This window comes from Teleopsis dalmanni, chromosome 1 (genome assembly GCF_002237135.1).
Source record: "Teleopsis dalmanni isolate 2A chromosome 1, ASM223713v2, whole genome shotgun sequence".
NCBI classification, from domain to species: Eukaryota; Metazoa; Arthropoda; class Insecta; order Diptera; family Diopsidae; genus Teleopsis; species Teleopsis dalmanni.
The window spans coordinates 158,205,565-158,227,187 of NC_051846.1; the positions used below are offsets into that span (position 1 = coordinate 158,205,565).

Below are 21,623 nucleotides of genomic sequence, written 5' to 3' on the forward strand. Positions count from 1 at the left end.
ACTGTTAAAAGTTACCATTTTTTATTTATTTCAGACATTTTTTCAAAAAATTCTGCAAACTTTATTCGTTTCAAAACTTATTTTCATGCACCCAAAAGGTTATACGAAAATAGTTTAAAATTCAAATAAAAAAATATGTTATTTTTATCAAGATTTATTAAAGTAAATCTTACAGTTCATGCGCTACATGCATTTCATCATTCAAATATATTATTTTCATTTAACCTTACCTATAAGTCCGTTTACCTGTAAGTCCTCAAATTCTAAATCAAGCTTTGTTTATTTATTTGATGCTAATATGCTAATTAAAATGATATAGTCGTGGTTTAAAGGTTTTCTGTAGTATTATAACTATTTCTAAAACCCAATGTAAGATAATGTTTCAATAGTTATAATACACTAATAAGCGTGTATATATCCGTGTAATCTACTTGCAAGCAATATAATAGATGTTAACGATTTCAATTTTGTAGTATATTATTGGATTATAGAAAAACATAATAAACTCAGTTTCAAATCGATGCCAGTGTGACGAAGAAAGCAAGCGTATTATTTAGAGTATAAAAAAATACCTGGTAATAAAATTTCAAGGAATCTAAATTATTATTATTGCTGTTATATGATATAAAAACTAATAAAAACAAAAATACTACTAGATACTACAAGAAATATAGTAATGAACACTTAGAGTATCAAAATATTCGACATTTAATACTATTGAACGTATGTAAATGTACAATTAATAAATAAAAACTACACAATTGTATAGGCACTACATAAATAATTTAATATTTTATATACTCAACCAGGATATAGCATCTAGAGTCACAATATACAGGGCGATTTAAGTCAGTAATTAATAGTATGTATCCGCCTAACAATAAATAAAGCAGACTAACTCTAAGAACACTTATTTTTAGTTATTATTAGAATAAGTTAGCCAATTGTGAATGGGCTCATTGCCTCCTTTATTGAGTAATGCCTCGTTCTTATCAGGGAGTTGTTTTTATTCTCTATATCCTTTATTTTTTTAATATTCTTCAAAATAAAGGAATTTCGTCCACTTTTTGCTTATATGTGTACTTTAGACTTCAGCATTTAAAATATTAAAATCTCTCATCCATATCTTTGACGAAACTCGTCATAGATATAGCATGTACTCAAAAACTTCTTTTTGAGATGATAATCTAGCATTACAATTTTTAATAAATTTCGTTAACGACTTAAGCTATTTTAAACTCATAATTTATAATACAGCCATATTTACTCCATTGTTTTAACATGGAAGTGAAGTCTTTCCTTACCCAAAAACCCAGAATCTTTAAGAACAGAAATATAAAGTACATAAAAAATATTCTATTTATTATTATTATTATGATTTAAATTAAATATATAAAAACAATAATAGAAATTTATTTCTTTTGAAAAAATTGTTCGGGGTCGTAGTCTACTTCTCTGATTTACAAAGGAAAATTTTTTTAGGGGCATCTGAAACAAAATATGGAGTTAGGTGTCATATCTCAATCAACTCACTAAAAGTACATGAAGAATTAGATGAAGTGCTGTCATAGTTATATTGCATTCGATGGGGTTTTGATTTAGTGATGATTATTTTGTATATAATAATTTAAGTTACTTTTTATATAGAATAAATACAATAAAAAAAATTTTAATCGAGTTATATAAAATACAATTATTTTTACTTAATATATTCCAAATAAATTTTAAGCAATTGTTAAAAAACTTTGTTTAACTTATTTAGAATTAAAATATTCAATCTTTTTGTGTATTCCAATTTAGTTATAAATTTTTCATCGTATTTCCAATATATAAATTCTCTATTGCGAGTTTTATACAAAAACCAATGAAAGCAATAAATTGCCAAAAATCTAAAATCCAACACACCTCAAACCTTTCCACTATATGTTGCTTTATTTAGTTTATAAAATCTCAATATTTTTTTTATCGATTTTCGTATTAACCGAAAATTTTAGTATTTTTAATAAAAAATAAACTGCACACATCAGTGAAAACTGTTCGCCATAATCCGCCTTGCTTCTGTGCGTCCCATGAGGTTTTCTAACAAAGCAAGTATTTTCGCTACTCAATGAAAATTTCATAAAAAAATTTCAGCCGGAAAACTAAAACTAATACGCATACAAACAAAATTGCTGAAACTTAAACCACAATAACTTGAATAAAACACAATAATTGCAATATGGCACAGAAATAAACACACAAACTATATAGAATACACATACACTGGGTGTAATGGGGAACACGAGTTCCGGAATATGGAATATGGAATATGTAAACTATGAGTTCATATCGAGTTATTGAGTTGTTATAAAGCAAGCGTCCTACGCTTCGTTGGGTTGTGAAAACTTTCGATAATATCGCACTGTAATGGATACATCGATAGTTTCAGCAATATTGCTATTGTGTACTGAGATTTATTAAATTGATACGATATCTGTTGGTTTAAAACACAATTTGTAATCTTAGTAATATACACGAAAATGATTGTAAATTTTAAAATTTTAAATTTCTACGAAACAATTTTTTTTTAAAGAATATATGATAGATCAAATTTTCCACAGAAAAACACTATTGTATATTTAATCAAATATAACTAGTAATTGTTTTTTAGTTGAAAATAGTTTTTGTATAAAATATACATAATAAACACAAAACCAACCAATATTTATTTTGTTGCTATCAAAATAATCTCCTTCGATTGCTATATAACTTTGTCAACGGTTGAGTCATTTCTTTATAGCTTTCTTGTACACTGATTGGAGCATAGCCTTCAACTCCTGCAGTGTATGATTTTTCATGATCACAATTGACTCAGACCGCCGTTCTCAAAGTGGTAGCTTTATAACCATATCAGATGAGTACAGTACTTGTGCGTTCACTTTCTGCGGCACTAGGCAGAAAGCATCAACAATTTCTTAAGAATAAATGGAGAGATTTCGTTACTGACCCAGAGAGCAGAATATGAAACTTTTCTTCAGTGTTTAAGAGAGAGAGAGAGAGAGTTGATATAAAAAGTCTTGGTACATAGAAGTTTACTAAAGGTTCATCTAAACCAGAAAACATAGAAATAGTACAGAAAGAATGAATGTAGGTGGAGGAAGTGAGGCTATTGCCAAATACGGGGGGTAGTTTAGTTGTAGATTGTGTGGTCAAAATCACGAAGACGACTCTTATAGAGGATGATAATGGAAACATCTAAATACCTCTCATTACTCAACACTTAAACACTACGATGAATTTATGCAATCGCAGAACGGTATATATATATATATATAATATATGTTGATAATAGAGATATATAATGTATTTTTCAAATTTGACATCACCAGGACAATAAAGCTTTTTTTCAGTCACGAAGCTCTGAAACTTTAAAAAAACTGCCTGACATAAGAATTGGAATATTAAAAAAGTTCGAACAACATTTTTGACTGGTGGGATGTTTAGGTTTTTATAATTGTTTAAGTTTTTGTAAACCATAGATTTTCGATCATTTTTCGAATAATATTGTTTTGCACTCAGCACTATTAATTAATTTCATACCTCCATGTTAGCTGTTAGAGCGGTACAGTTGACATTTATTTTCGAGACTTAACATACGATTTCGATTCATGAGCCAATGGAGCCGACTGAATTTCAGTTTTCATATCTCTTGCTTTTTACGTGTCTACTCAATATCAACCTTCTGTTATGGTGAATACCCAGACACTAAGCTTCGTTTGCTTGTTGTATATATACTTAATCCTTTAACTCCTAGGAGGAGCACAGGACCGCTTGTTGTATAATTATTAAAAATAATTTTGACCGTGAAATTAATTAAAAATTCTCTAGATTCCAGTTTAAAGCATTATTCATAAAATTAAGAAAACATGTTTTCAATGAGAATATCCAATAGAATGGCATTGAAAACTTTCTAAAATATACTCATGGATGCTCAGTGTGTTAAATAATATTGTATTGATCATTAGATTTCAGAATCTAATATAATTTTATTACTTGAATACTTTAACATTGTTTAGGTTTCTTGAAAAATTTAAAAGTCGAACGGCATTATTATTCATCAATTATTATTCTACCACAGGCTGTCACGTTGCAGCCGTCGCAAATAGTCTTCTAGTTCTGTTATATATATTTGTTTTGTTTTATAACTGAAGGAAAGCTTTTTAATTTGGGCAACCTATTATTATTATAATAAATTAATTTGAGGTTCAAAAAGTCTTTCCATTAATATTGTATTTATATAGATAATTATATATATATAGATAATTATTTTTTAACTATAATATGCTAACAGTATACATAATTAATGTGTAACCATAGAGCATGAATCTGTTAATGCTATGTATAAGTAATTGTTATTCTTTTTAATTAATTTGCCTTTTATGCTTTAATATAATTTTTTATTAATTATTTTTATTAAATTATGTTTTTGTAAACAAAACACCTAATACTTTTCATATTTTTTCTGTTTTGCAAACTTAATTTTTTGGTTTATTTTACATAACAAAAATTACAACCACTTTTCTAAACTTCTACCTCAAACCACAACTATATATATATATATACAAATTTATATAATATATAACCAAAGCATTCGTTACAAGTGCTAACCAATATAAATAAGTGTAAAATTATGTACAAAAATGCGAGAGAAAAATTGTATAGAACTTCAACTAAAAAAAATATTGTATATATTTAATTAAATATAAACTGTAAATTTTTTAACTTGATTCCATAAAAATCTCAAATATTTACTAATAAATTTTTTCTTTTATAATAACAAAAACAAAAAATATAAATAATAGGAACAAATAATGCGAGAGAAGCAAGTCAGTGGACGTGTCCAGATACAAGTTTGGTACCACGCAGAACGTAATGAATTGGTCGTATCACTAATGGCAGCAGATGATTTAGCTTTACGCGATGAAGCCTACGGTCACGGTAACTTACCGGAAGCATATGCTAAAGTACGCATATTACCCAAATGGTAAGCAGAAACAATATTTAATACTCAATAGTTTATAAACCAATATTTTTTTATTAAATAAAAAATAAATATATATAATAATAGCGGCGATGGTTCCGTACAACAAACAGAAGTAAGTCGACCGACACAGAATCCAATTTGGAATGCAACTCTCACATTTGCGCATGTGAATGCGGATAGCTTAATGGATCGCTATATTGATATACAACTCTGGGACTTAGTGCCACATACAGAATCTATTTTTCTAGGCGAATGCAATATTGAACTACAACAAGCTTTTCTTGACGATCATGCAATTTGGTGTCGTCTTGAAGATCCTAAAGGTTTGCGTGGTATTAGTATATCCAAATCACCAAGCGTTTCACCTCGCGGTTCACTTGCTACTGGCTGTCCTGGTGGTGATGTATCACGTTTACTGCGACGTGACTATAATATGCAACGTTCCATATCAGATGAAGTAGATTCAATTGGAGATGGCACATCTTTATTACATCCCGATCATGCTTGGATTGCTGGTTCTCGACGTGGTTCCTCGCAATCTGAAACACTTGAAGTTGAGGTATATCAGTTGGGTAAAGATTTTTCACGTTCTTTACCAGGTTCGCGTCGTTCATCATTTCAAGATCCTGAAAAAATACGTGAAGAAGATGTTATGGTACCACCACCTACAACATATCTAGCGGGTAGGCGACGTTCATCGGCTGCTAGACGTGACCCCGATGAAATTCTTAAGTCACTCAAGGCTGTACGTGGTGAATTAGGGCGTGCAATGAGTTTAAATACTGAACCTAACAATAAACGGCCAACATCTAGACGTGAGTATACAGTTCTGATTTATTTATTAATGAGATTTGTACGTGATTGAGTACTGAAAGTATTGAAATTGAAGGAGTTTTTAAAAATATTGATGCTTAAAAGAAATTTAAAATTATTGGTGTAAGCCAATTTTATGATAATAATGGTTTCCTTTAAAATGTATTTAAATTTCCATGTGCAAGAATTTATAAACTTGATTAAATGTACTGAGACCAAATGGTAATTCATTGTAAGTTTTGGATTAGATTTACAGCAGTTGAACTAAGCTTAATGACTACTTCTATAGGAAATGAAAATTGCTATTTATAAATTATTTATTTCATTAGCTTATCTTTAATAATAGTTTCTATTCCGCTTATATCTTTTATTATGATACTCAACAAAATGCTCATCAAAATAATCTTTATGAAGAACACAGTGTTTTGAATTATTTAACAAGCTTAAATTGGAACATTATGGTGAAAATACATAGAACTTCATAATCGATGGATTTCGATAAAATAAATAAAATGACAAATAAATTTCAATAACAAAAATCTCTGTGCCTTTTCACATGGGTCAAAACAGTGCAATAGTTCAATAATAAATGTTAAAATGTCCGGAGTAAATATTTGTATATAATATATAAATACCTTTTAAATTTAAGTAATAGGGTATTACTTTTTTGAGTAGTTAGGTATTAAGTTTTTGAGTAATTAGGTATTTATTTACTCTACCTAAAAATAATATACCAAAATAGCAGTGAAAGTGAGAAATTGACGTATGACTCCCTATATAACATACCCTTTGGTCATGACCAAAAAGAACGTACAATTGTTGTGACCATTCTTTAATGACTCTCTGTATAACACGATGCTTAGGTACAAAAGCTTTAATTAAAAGTCATTGATATCTATATAGGATGCGTTTAGCTGTTTTAAGCAATATGTTTAAAAATATTTTAATCTATGTGATTTTGGAACGATAAACATATAACAATAAGTCTTCATCAGTATTCTGAACATTCCGAAAACATGTTGAGACTTTATTAATTTCGAGGAGTAGTATTGCCATCATTTTAACTACCACAACTATACCGCTTATGGCTTTAAAGCCCGATCTGAACTCAGTACAAAACTGAGCTTCTTACAAAATTCTGCTATTTTGCCTTTTGGCCTTGTTTGCTATTTATTTTTTATATTTAATTGTTAAAAATATTATCCACATTGCAATTCTTCTTGGTCTAACGCAATATAGTTCAGTACGTATATTTTTATTACTTTGACGTAAAAAGAAAAAGGCGGTGTTTCTGTAATACAATAAATGAGGCAACTTTCCTTAGTAATGCTCATTTAATTACTGTTAATTACAGTTAATTAGGTTAACTGTTGTTCAGAATGTTTGTGCCATATATTAATACAATTTATTATTCATACCTATTAAAACCAAGGCTGGCTTAGAGTTTTCTAAATAGTATTTCTCCAGTACAAGTAAATAGCCCTAATTTAGTAATTGCGGATGTACTGGATTCCTGAGTTCCTTTCCACTCTTACTTTTTTTTATTTTAGATTTAACTCGTTTATCATTCAAAATCCTTTTACATGTGCTGTTAAATGGGTTCCAATCAAACCCATATTTTACACTGTGATTTGACAAAACAATGGTTAGTAGTTTCATTATTAATTCAATTAGTAAAGTCAATTTGTAGCAGTTAATCAGTTGAACTGAGGTATTTCTTTTAAGTGTTAATATTTAAAAACTCTTCATTTTCTTATATACTAAAAAATTTTTATTTTTTTTAAATAAATTTTATATTGCAACTCTTATATCGCTTTAATATATATTTAATATAATGCATATATATTTTTTCACTTCTCTTTTAATTTTCTAACCCAACTATTTGCTCACTTTATAAAATGTCTACACTCTAACTATCCTACAAACACGACTACTTCTATATTTCTTGCTACTATATTTATTCACGTCTGAAATCTTTACTTGCAAAACCTATTAGCATCAATATCGGTGTCGCATTATCAAAGCTTTGACAATTCATACACTTGGACAACAACAAAATACTCGTAATACTAAACTCAAAATCTAAACAAAAATCCATAAAAATAATAAAGAAAATATGTACAGATTACAAAACAAAAATAATAAATAAAACTATTTATTTATAAATAAAATTGCACTAAAATCCTACAAAATAAATGTAAATTATGAAAATAAATAAATTTTAATAATACAAATACATGTTAAAAACAAATAAAATTTAATTAAAATCATATAAGCTGCACCAGAAATTATTTACTTGCAACTCACAGCGCACAATTCTCTGCTACACTACAAAAAATAATTTTAAAAGAAATTCAGCAAAATTCAAAAAATTCAACAAATCACTAAATTCAGAAAAATTCAGAAAAACAATCAAAATTTAGCAAAATAAAATTCAATACAAAAATAATTTTTTAATTCAAAATGGTAAGATTCATTTACAAACTTTGTTTATTGTTTTTAGTAAAACTTTGGATTTCTTTTTGAAACAAAATAGTTTTTTTTTCAATTTCGAACATTTCTATTTGTTGTTTTTAACGAGTTTCAAAGGTTTTATTGGCAGTTGCTGTTAAGTAATTGTTAATTTTGATTTTGTTTGTTAAAAATATATATAATCTAGAATTTTCACAATATATATGATATATTCATTAACTCATCCATCATTACACAATTTCACATTTAAACACATACGAATATTTTTTATATACCCAATTGCATGTTTTTTATGTGAATGCCATTCTAAATGTAAATATTTCCACTAGAGTTTCTTTTATTATATTAGATTTTTTATAATTGATATTAGAATTCGTTTATATATTATATTTCACATATGAAAATTAGTGAAGCTCCTTGTATTCTTGTATTGTTCTTGTACAACGGTGCGTATGAGTATTGTTTTTACGTTCAATATTTGCGTTATAAAATTCTTAATAACATTAAGGCGTTCCTTGATATTAAACTTAGTAATAATAATAATAATAATAATAATAATATTAATACGTAAGTTGAAATAATATCATAAATTAAAATTATTCATTACAAGTAAAAATATAAAATATTATGCACAATTATTTATCACAATTATTTGTAAATATTTTGAGAGTTCTATATTAATAAGTACATATCAGATAAGATAAAGTTGTAAAATTTAAAATAAATGTTAAATATTCAAGTATATATGTGGTCAGTATTAAATTTTATTGGAATGAAACTAATTTATTTTATATTTATTTAAATATAAATGTTAAATGTTTAAGAACATCATATATTCATGTTACATTCAATTCAATATTGAATGATTTATTTTATTTTTACTCATGCATATGTGTAATTACCAATTAAATTTATTGAATTCAGGAAAATCATTTATATCTTATCATTGGTTAAAATCATCAGTTGATATGTGCATTAAATAAATCACAAATTTAATTTCAATTTTTTTAAATCAACTAGTCAAAGTTTAAAATTGTTCGTACTAAAATAGCACTTGTATCCTTTTATAATATATTTGGTAAATATATCTTTATACTTCAAATAAAGATTTAAAGGCAATGTTTTGGAAACAAAAAGAATACGAAAAACTTCTTTAACCCAGATTTATAAAAATGTTGGTCAGTCCAGATTAATGATACCATTCAGTTTCTATTCAGTCAATAGCAGCAAAAATTGAATAAAAATTGAATTGCAATCCTTTGCTTAGTAAAATATTGCATAAATTAGAAAACACATATATATGATATATGATAAAGTATATAAGTCAATAGGAAACATAACATATGGGCGAATAAGGCATTAATGCGACTATGCACATAAGCTATTCAATTGATTTCTGGCACTAGGCTGTCGAACAAATATGTTAATATTTAATCTAAATTAGCGAATAAGTGGTTGATCGGAACTGTAATCCATACAATGCCCATATTGCATTTTCTCACATTCTCCGCATTACGCGACAATCTGCATTATTGGAGATTTGAACTACTGGAGATCAACTATAAATAGATTAAAATACTGATTTGTGCCGATAACGTTATAAAATGTTACTATTTAACTGCTTTTGAATTCAACTAAATTGTTAATAAACAATTAGTGAACTTTTTTAAATAAGAATATAAATAAAAATAAATTAAATTGTTATGTTTGCAGATTCAAAGTATAACTATTTTGTTGCTTTTTCCTATAAATTTCATATCTTTAGATATATAAATCTAATTGCAAAATTTTTTTTTATTAACCTAGTAATATAAAATAATTGTTCTATAAGTGTTAGGCATTTCAATTGCCAAAATTTCAGGGATTTCTAAAGTATTTAGTTTGCTTTCAAAGCAAGACGAATTTTTAACTTATGTCATTAACTATTCCAATGATTTATTTATAAGGAAAAATAATAGTCAACACAGATTAGCGCAATTTATTCAGTGAATGATATAAATTTTAACTTCAAGGGTTTCTCCGATCAGGAGGATATGATAAATACATTTCTGACTAATAATTATAAATTTTACATGAGGATAAATGTTGTGATTACCTTACAGCACGTTAAATGTATATCTTGCACAATTTTTTTTATAAATTTGTATTACTTAAATTTATTAAAATGTATTTTTATATACTTAGTGCACTGCTGGTAATGTATTAAAACTTTTTGAGTTTGTATTTAATGTGTCATTGCATTTAAGTTCAATATATCTAAGCTGATACGTAATGGCACTATTTAAAGTAATTTTTAATGCACGAGTACTCTTTCGTTGTGTTCTCTTATTGGTCTAAGCGAAAATCATTAATTATTTTATAAAATTAAAATATGCTTCCTATCTATAACATCTAATGCACGATTGAAAATTGTAAAGCCAATTGAACTTTCTAGTCTAATATCCGAGAGATATTAAAAACTAATGGTTTCTACTTCCAATCGCTGTTTCACTATGTGTCAGCATCAACTAAATTTATTAATTTTAATGAATTGTAAAAATACATAGACTTCAACATTATATACTCATGTTTTCTTTTATTGTCAAACATGAAAACAGAGCATCTAAACCAATATATTTTTAGAAATGAACTTAGCTGTCAAAAGTTAACCTTCTTTTTTTACGAACTATTTCGCTAGAAAAGTGCACTCCAAAAAATTCCCTGGAGAAATTTGTTTATTTTAACAAAATAAATTAATCAATCATACCCACCCACATACATCCTATGCAGATATTTTTTTATTAGAATTGGTCGATACAATTGGTATACAACCAATTGTGGACGTGCTTTTCTTAAACCAAAATATGGTATCTAAAAAGATAAAAAATTAGATTAATTGTGATATTGAAGTGTTATGAGAAATAATTATTATCGTTTATGTACTCAACCGCGAACATAATTATGTCTATGGAATGATTTAAGATATCTTTTAAACAGGGTATCAGTATGTCACACAATATTGATTCCGCAAAATTACAAATTAAAAATCAGAGGAAAAACAAAAAAATATTGGTTATCTCTTTATCACCGTCTGGCATGATATGGTGTATATTCACTATAAACACTGCTTATTTACATGTTTCTTTTTGTTGCTTCATTATAATGTTGTTTTTACTTAAAATTCCTTCAATTAACATTTTTAAGCATGCTAACTTTAAAACTTGACTAAAATATCAGAATAAATCCATTCTTTAGAACCTAAGTAAGTTTATACTTCAGGAAATGCTCTATACATTTGTATTATATTTACCAAGGTATATTTATTAAGTGAGAAAATATGAATATTTATAAACTCTAGTAGTAATCTTTCCTCCTACGAAACAAATTAACACTAAAATTTATCTCTGCATCTACTTGAACTCACTACATTTTTATTATTTTCACTATTGAATTTATATATTAAGTAGACATATAATTGATCATGTATTAAATGTTTATGAAGTCGATATAACTCGTTATATATCCTCGAACTGATACCACAAGACGAATTAACAGATAGTCATTTTACTATCTGCCCATTTATACATTTTCAGAAAAATATATTTTTACCACATATAAGTTATAAAAACCTGATCAGTTTGTTAGAAGAAAATTTAAGGTCATATGATAAAGAACATATGAAGACCAACATGAGATATAGTTGAACCAACATGATGCGCCAAGTAAGAATATTTTGACCTGAGATTTTATTAAAATCTGGTTCAATCAACCTTATTATTTTTCTGAGTGTACTATTGTCTGTACTATAAATTCTGAAAGGGCTTATGTGATCTTATCTTCCAATATACAAGCTAACACTAACATCTTTTTATCTAAGTTCATACACTTCCTACATATATATTGTATTACAATAGTGATAATGGTGATAAATATATTATTGTATGTTTATGAAATGAAGGAATATAATTAATTATAAATGCCTACATATAATTATAAACACATAAATGAAAGCATTTGCAGAGAATATCATATTATTATTATGATTATTCACATTGAATACTTTCAAATTGCCTTATTAATGAATATAGAATATCAAAGTTCATTATTTAAAATGCCAAAATATAACAATACAAATTAATCTCTTCTAAAGTTCATAAGTCGACCAAAATGTATTTCAACAACATTTTGCACAAATAAGATAACCGTTCATTATATTTATCCTGCAGCTATTGTCTCGAGCAAAAAGTCAATTTCATTAAACACATTAATTAAAACTAATTTATTTGAAAACCGATCCAAACCACAATATTGAGGCGGTGACCCTTTTGACAAGTACGATACATTCATAAATCCCATACAAATTGGTTGGTTGCAGTTAAGCTGGAACAAGACATCTTCTTAAGTCAATTATGTATTCTGTACCATGAGCGATTCTATCTATGCATAGTACAGTGTATGTTGCATTATTAAGTTAAGACAAGTTAAACCACAACTAAACCGATCGATGCTTCAAGGCAAATTGTAACTTAATATTGCAAGGGCTCCATTAGGATAAGTGCACAAACAGCTACAACGACTCAATGAAACTTGCACTTCAATGCAAATAGTTTTGAGTGCAACATAAAAGAAAAGTTTAACTAGAAGTCAAAGATGACAAGATACAAATACTTTAATTTGTTAGTTAAGCACTTCAGATGCAAATACTGCAGATACAAAGAATTTGTAGTTTGAACAAGATATTAATTATTTACAAAGGAATAGCGACTTTGACAGTATATATTTCACTTTTTTAATTTTTCCGGTTAAGACTAAGAATAACTAATTTTCTGGACTGTTAAAATTTCAATAAATTACTTAAGAAATTAATCTAATAATGTCACTAGAGTTCCTTTTTTTTAAACAAACCACATGTAGTTAAAAAAAAAATTAATTATAAATGTGCAATTAGTTTATCTATCTAAATACTTATAAAATTAAATAAAAAATTTGTTAAATATAATTACAAACTGTTTGATATGTAATACCTAATCTATTTAGAAATCATTAATTTTATTAAATAATTAAAAAGTTAATTTGTTCGTCTAATTCAATGCGTTTAAATATTTTATATTGTTTGTAAGATACTGAGTGTTTAGTAGTTTGTTTTGTATTTAATAGCATTGATTTCAAATATTAATTAGTGATGATTTCACATAAACCCTTGTTAAATTTTAATTAAAATTTGTTACCTTTGTGTTTATATAATTAGTTTAATAATTTCTACAACAACAACAGCAACGACATTAAAGTGATTTTCTTTAACTTAGGCACCAGTCGAGTTGGTTTACCGAGTGGTCCAAATAGTCGCAAAAGTTCTATACTTGATCTAACACAACAACAACAACAACAGCAACAACAGCATTTACCAATTGGTATTGGTAACACAGCAACAAGTCCACCATCTGATGATGAAAATAAACGCTTCACACCACGTTGGAAAGGTTCCGGTGGTAATTTACCACCACAAACAGCTAAACAAGCATTGAGTATGTTGAAACAAGCTGCATCCGTTTCGAATGTAACACAAGGCACAGAGAAAACAAATTTCCTCAGCATCAGTGACAGTCCCAAAAATATACGCAAAGGTAGCATGATTAATTTACCAAATGAATCCAATGCACTAAGTGCAGCACAACAACGCAAGGGCAGTATAATGAATCTAAAAGGTACCGAATCTCTTCCGCATCAACGTAAAAGTAGTGTTTTTGTGGCAGGTGGAGGAAGCACAAATTCACCGATACAACGTAAAGGTAGCATGTATGTCAGTAGCGGCTTATCAGTTGGTACTGATTCACCAGCCACAACACGAAAAGCAAGCGTATTTAATTTGAATCCTAGTGACAGCCCGTCCATGTTACGCAAACAGAGCGTAGCACCCATGAGTGGTAGTGCCAAAAATTTAACTTCACTTGGTGGTAGCATTGGTAATATTTCAAATATGTCCGCTATGTCCGCCACAACTAGTATGGAAACGAATTATGGTCTGAAATTGGGACCTGGACAAATACATCCCAAAGGTTATCGGTTAACTACAGTACGACATGGTGAACTTAAAATGGGTTTCATTAAAATTAAAGGCAATGTTGAAGTTGAGGTAAGCTTAAATAAAAAATTGCATTTTAATTATGTGTCGGTATATGTATATAGTTTTTATATGAATTTTGTTAATGTAAAAATATAAAAGTAAAGTTATAGTATGAGTTACAGTCCTTAAAAATATTCTAGTTGATTATATCTAAAATTACTTAAATATATTATATTAAAAACTAAGATATTGAACTTTATCACCGTTTTTATTACCCATTCGGAAAGCCGAGGAAAAACAAAAAAAGCTGTGTAATTTGCTTTCTACTCTCCAGAATGCAGTGTTACTTTATTCAGGTAGCCGCCACAAACCTATAATCTTTGGATTATAGTTAAATAATTTTCCCGGAATATCACAATCGAAATCTTTCGAAAGGACTTTCAACCAAAAAACAATATTTAGGTTGTATGCAAATAAGTAAAAACAATTTAAAAATCATTTCAAAAATTCTAACAGAGCATTTTAGGTTAATAAAACACCTCACAAAAGTGAGAAGTTAATCTAATGGAACTTTTGGGTTTTGTAGGGAATACAATTGGATCACAAAATACCTGCTGGGAATGCGACTGCGACCGATACATAAGCAAAAGAAGTACCTGGAGAAAAGGGAACTTAGTCTAATGGAGTTTGTGGATTTCGTAGGGAAGAGAATAGGACCGCAAAAAACGTGTTGAAAGTTTGCCCGGCGCTGATGTATAAACAAAAGAAGTTGCTAGAGAGGAGGGAACTTATAGTTGTCTAATGAAACTTGTAGGTTTTGTAGAGAAGAAAATAACACCTTAAAGACATGCTAGGAGTTTGCTCGGCACTCAAGCATAAGCAAAAAAGGACTTAGATGATAAAAATTAATCTAATATAACTTGTAGGTTTTATAGGCAAGAGAATGAAAGCTCAAAACACAAGCTAGAAGTTAGCCCGGCACTGGTGCATAAAGAAAAGAAGTACTTAGATGGAATATCTCATACCAGATAAAATAATAAAACTGTAATGCATTTAATGTTGCAATTTATATCTGACAATATTATCTGACATTATTTATTAAAGAAATCATATGATGGCAACATAATCTTCCCTAATAGTCCACTACCTAGACACCAATATGAAGTTATCTCATTATCTGATACCATTGAATCGATTTATAACAGAAAGCAACTGATGGTAATATAATCTCCACCAATAAACTCTTTGCCTGGACATCAAAATCATGTTATCTGACAAATTATCTTGTTATCTTTCTGTGAAAGTACTTAAAATTGTTAATTTTTAAGGATAAATAAACTAAGATTTCAGCGAAAAATAAGTCGAAAATGTTAGAAAAGAGGGACAAAAAATGTGACTTTGAGTTTTCTAGGACTGTCTTTGAGATTATATGATTAAAATAATTTTTTTATAATTGTAGAATATATAAAGTAAGTGTGAAAAATAATAAAGAACTGATATTTTAGCAAAAAGAGTCAAAAAATACTATGTCAAAACATTTGTCAAAATATAAATATATTAGAGTAATTAATGTAAAAATAAGGTTACAAGGTAAAATTAGTTTTTACTAATAGTTATTCTTTAAAAAAAGAAATAGAAATATTATTATTTTTCGTTAATACTACAATTACTCATATGTTATTAAATATCTTCTTAATTAATTTTAGATCATTTGTGCTCGCAACATTGTGCCCGTGGATTGCGAAACACCACCTGACACCTATGTAAAATGCTATATCAAAGATGGCGATCGTTTGCGTCACAAAAAGAAAACCCGTGTCATACGTCATTCCGCCGAGCCATTTTACAAACAAACTATTAAATACCAGGTGAGTACTTATGTTAATTATGAGTACTAAACAAATATAAGCAAAATTTTATAATATAATTTTGACATATTTATTAAACTTAATTAGTTAATTGGCACAAATAATATTATATTATATATTTTTAATATTATGTTTACACTTACATTATCGAAACTGATTAGCATTTTTTTATGTGAATATAGCATTTTTAGATAATGCTATAGTGTAAACGTATTATTAGTTAATAATAGATTAAAATTTATTGTTGAATTTACTAAACTAAAAAAAGACATACCATATTAGTCGTAAATCCAGGTACTACAAAAATTTTTCAAAAATAACTAAATATTGCAAAGAAAGCAAACCAAAAAATATATTCGGTTTTGACCAATGTTTGAGATAAATTTCCATTATCTGTCTATTGACATGCATTCAAAGTAAGCCTAATAATTTCATTTGTATTCATGTGTGTAGGAGTAAAGCTTATTATGCTCGAATATTTGCTATTTTTGGTTTTGTATTGTTTACTAAAGAATATTTTAACTGAAAATAATTTCATTGTTCTTTTTCTGTATAAAATTTGCATTTAAAGAGCTCAGATGTATTCGGCCGGAATATTGTTATCATGCTCTGGCAACGTTGTGTAGGCTTTGAGCATAATCAAGGCTTAGGAGGCACTGAAGTGAATTTGGATAAATTGAATATGGCACAGCACATTGGCGGCTGGTATCCACTCTTTCCAATGCACTCATATGGAGGTTCAGATTCGGATAATTCTCCTTGACCGATCACGCTCAAGCAACAGTGTTTCAATAAAGTTTTAAAAATAATTACACCAAATAAAATGATAATAAATGAAACAAATCATACAAGAATTAATTATAAAACAACAACAACACCAAATTTAAATAATTTTAATTTAAGAAAAGAAGCTCAATTGTTTAATTTTAAGGAAAATTTGAAAACGTTTACAAAATATTTGAAATTTATTTTTACATTTAATAAAATAAAAAACAAAAATTTGCAACCCAAAACTGCAATGCAGACAAAAGCAAATTAGAAAAGTTGATGGAAATATATATTTAGATATATTTTATCACATAAATGCAATCTAAACTGTGAGCTTAAAATTTATTTAAAGATAATATTTAGTAAATTTCAACACATACAACCACACACATAGATATGCACACACACCACAAAGCACGTAAAGCACCGAAATTGTATAAAATTTTAAGCTATTATTTTGCCTTTTGCTCGCACAAGTAAAACGCTTATATACAGGGTGTCGCACTTAACAAGTGCTAGTTACTTATTTAACTCATATTTTAATTAAATAAACCAAATTTGCTATTACTTAATTAAATCCTACAAATTTGTCTCATAAATCTCAAAAGGAAAACACCGAAACGCTTAGCTTTAAATACCGGGTGATTTGCTGTTAATGTACAAATTTGTACAAATTTTATATGCTTGTAAATTACAAAGAATTATTTCAGGAATGCTATGTACCTTATAAAGCTTATAACACTTCGTAACAAGACATATAATATCACAAATATACACACCTCTGCATACACGGGAATTGTTACAAATTTTGTATTTTGTAGTCTTGCCATATAAGACTAGCAGATGAATTCAGAGTCACTCATACGCACGGACGTACAAATTCTCGAATACCTGGAAGTGTTGCAAGCTTATTTGTTACTTTGTTAAAATTTTAATATGAAAAATATTTTAAGGAAAATTCAAACTGTCTGTTACTTGAAAAATGAGTTAAGTCATAGTTAAGCGGAAATCTTTTATTTGCAGATGATTTATGCAAATTATATTTTCTGCAATTGTTGTTATTGTTGTGAAGATTTCTATTTTGGAATAAAACGTTAAGCCCCATGAGAAGCAAAATGTTGAAAATATTTGAAGAAAAAATAGATTTGTTACACTAAGTTTATCATATTATATATATATATATACAGAAAACAAACTATATACATACCATATATTGTATTTATAATACACAAGGTAAAAATTTTACTTATTTTATATTATTTTCCAACGAAACATAATACATACAATAAACGAAACTATAGCAAATTTCAAAGAAAGATATTTATTCAAATATATTTTCAAATAAAAGCAAAAAACCAAATAGCTTTAAATATTGCTCATCTAATTGAAGCAAAACTTAAAATATTTCAACTAAACTTTAAACTATTTAAACACTAATTTTATAATATGCATTAAAAATGATATATACGAGTACATAAAAATATTATACAAAACAAACTGAATCTCTACAACAGCAATATTATAACAGAACTATTTTCGGAAATGATTACAGAATATTGCTCTGTTATGTTAATCACACTGTTAAATAAAAATATTGTCATAAAAATAATTATTGAAATATCGTTGAAATATGCAAGCCGTTATAATTAAAATAACGTTGAAATCTACAATCTGGTATTATTTTGATTAAAAAAAAACATTTCATAATGGCTCTAATATAAATTGATATACTAAATAAATATTAAATAGAAATAATGTTTTAAAAATAATTAATAAAAAAATGTTAAAATTTACAGTCTGGTATAATTTTGATTTAAAAACAAAAACATTTTATAATGTCTCTAACATAAACTCATATAGTAAATAAATGTTAAAAAAAAATATTATCATAAAAATAATTAATAAAATAACGTTATAATCTACAAACTGATATAATTTTGATTTAAAAACAAAAACGTTTTATAATGGCTCTAATATAAACTAATATAATAAATAAATATTAAATAAAAAAAAAACATAAAAAATAAATGAAATGTCGTTGAAATCTATAATCTGGTGTATTTTTAATAAAGAAACAAAACTATTTTATAAAGCCTTAATATAAGCTGATAAAATAAATATATGTTAAATGAAATAATGTTAATAACAATCTGGTATATTTTTAATACAAAAATGAATAATTATGAATAGTTATATGAATAATACTTGCAGTAGTATCAAATTACGTTACGATAAAAATAACTATTTATAAAAAGCATATTTTTTTAATAACAACTATTATAATATTACATTACATTACATTACACTTTAATATTATTATAAAATGCATATAAAAAAAAATTAAATGAATTGAACTAATAATTAAAAAATTCATTTTGTTAATATATTAATAAAAAATAAAAACATAATTTTATTTTAATGATAATTTGTTAAATAATATATATAATATATGTAATAATTAATAAATTGTTATTACGACGGATATTTATTTAGTTTTTATATTTTTTACCGGGCTTAAAAACGACAAATAATTTTATAAAAAATATAACTAAATATTTAACACATTTTAAAAAGTGTAATTTATTATTTTATTTAAAAAAACATTTTTATAAATTTATGTATTAAATAAACAACCTAAGCCCGGTAATAAATATAAAAACTATATATAATAATATTATAATAAAAGTATGACGAAGATATAATTAGGATTGTAGACTCCTTAATAATAAAGAATATAATATTTATTACTAAACAATATCTAATTGTTATTCATTTCAACACTACAATTATAATAAATAATTTTATAGTATTACATATATTATATATGTAATATTATTATGATAATAATTATGATAATTATTATAATTATTATTATGAGTCTAAATTTTGTTGAGAATTGTGGCATTATTAATGATAATAATAAATATTGCAGTTTTACTAAAATTAAATATGAAAATTATACTTTATAAACTATGGTTAAAATTAATTCAATTAATTTTATTAATGCGGATAATATTAAATATTCTTATTAAATAATATTACCATGTGAGCATAATGAATTTAAAATTTTTAACGAGTATAATATATAAAAAGTGACATAAAAAGTATATAATTACATAAAACCAGAACAATAATATAACAGTAATAAATAAGAATAATAAGAACTATAATAAATAATTAAATGTACTATAATATGTAAAGTAATATAATTACATTATTATATATAAATAATATAAAAAAATCAAATATTAATAAATGTTTCGCATTAATTGAAACTTATAATAACTTATATATAAAAAAATTATAATTAAAATAAAATAAAAATAAATCTAATTGAAATAAAACTATTCTAATTATAATTAACAATAATTTGAATGAAAATGAATATTATGTGAATAATATATTGTTATAAATATTAATAAAAATAATCTGAATAATTTTTGCAATTCTAACAAAAATGAATTCAATCAATATAATTATAATTAAATATAATAATTATGTGGATAATATTTTATAATAAATGTTGATAATGATAATGTATATAATACTTACAATTAAGACGACAATGGTTCAATTGAATTGAACTATAATTGAATAATAACTATAACCTTGTGTAATAAATGACATTCCAAAAAGTAATTTATAATGATAACTAAAATAATATATATATATGTACAATCTTTTATAATATATAATTTTTATTATGATTTTATCAGATTTGTTTTTCATCAGAATTATACTTTATACTTTACTTTATATTTTATGATAAAATATTTCACTTATAAAAACAAAAAGGATAACATCTACATAAGTAATGAGAATTGGTATATAAAACGAACGATTTTTATGAAATTCAATATTTTTAAATATATATTCGCAAACGCATATCTCTTAAAACTCTCGTTAATAAATTTTTATCAAACTGTACTTATACAGAACTTAAATAATATTAAAAATCCTATGTGGATACAGTATTTATTATCCTAAAACAAAAAGTTTTACCAAAGTGAGAATAGTAAAATAATTTATGTAAAAGTAAAAAGTTAGCCTTTCATCCTTTAAAGATTTAAATATTACGAAACAAGCCAACTAAGTCCAAAAGATTTTAATAGATTCGAATGATGTCTTCAATTTTTTTAGGTTAACATAGAACACGTTCTTCATGAATAGCACAAATAATCTCAGGAATCTGGAGGATGTATTTCATTAAATAATTAATTTCAGGAGATCTTAAGTTGAGCATACCACAAAAAATGTTGAAAAACATTGCATTATACGGTAATATTTTTACATATTTCCAAAAGTAATAACAAGAGAGAAAAGTTAAATTTCTGAACTGCAGAAAAATATATCATAAATTTAAATTTATTATAACCATTCCCTTTCCACACATGTCCATTCATCATCAGAACTGTAAATGATGCAGTTTAATTACTCATATAATTAAAAGTAGTTCGAGTAGAATTTTTAAAGACTATTATATCTTTATTTTTACGATGTTATTAATAAATAATTTTTTTATTTCAATTTATTAATAATTGTTCTTTGTAATGTGTTAATGTCTTTTCGAAGCTAAATACTTTATCCCTTTAAGCATATCTATACATTATTTTGTATAAAATTATACAAAATGGGG

General features: G+C 26.1%; 1 protein-coding gene across 1 annotated transcript in view; it reads left to right on the top strand.

The window, feature by feature from the left end:
• LOC119666544 (regulating synaptic membrane exocytosis protein 2-like) overlaps window positions 1–17,024 on the top strand; it is a 49,463-nt gene extending 32,439 nt beyond the window's left edge. Inside the window, exons 7-11 of the mRNA XM_038075826.1 lie at window positions 4,842–5,023; window positions 5,108–5,838; window positions 13,594–14,420; window positions 16,058–16,219; window positions 16,791–17,024. Of these exons, the coding sequence (XP_037931754.1) occupies window positions 4,842–5,023; window positions 5,108–5,838; window positions 13,594–14,420; window positions 16,058–16,219; window positions 16,791–16,982 (2,094 nt within the window). The 3' untranslated portion in view covers window positions 16,983–17,024. The remainder of the gene's footprint in view (window positions 1–4,841; window positions 5,024–5,107; window positions 5,839–13,593; window positions 14,421–16,057; window positions 16,220–16,790) is intronic.
• Window positions 17,025–21,623: the final 4,599 nt, after the last annotated feature.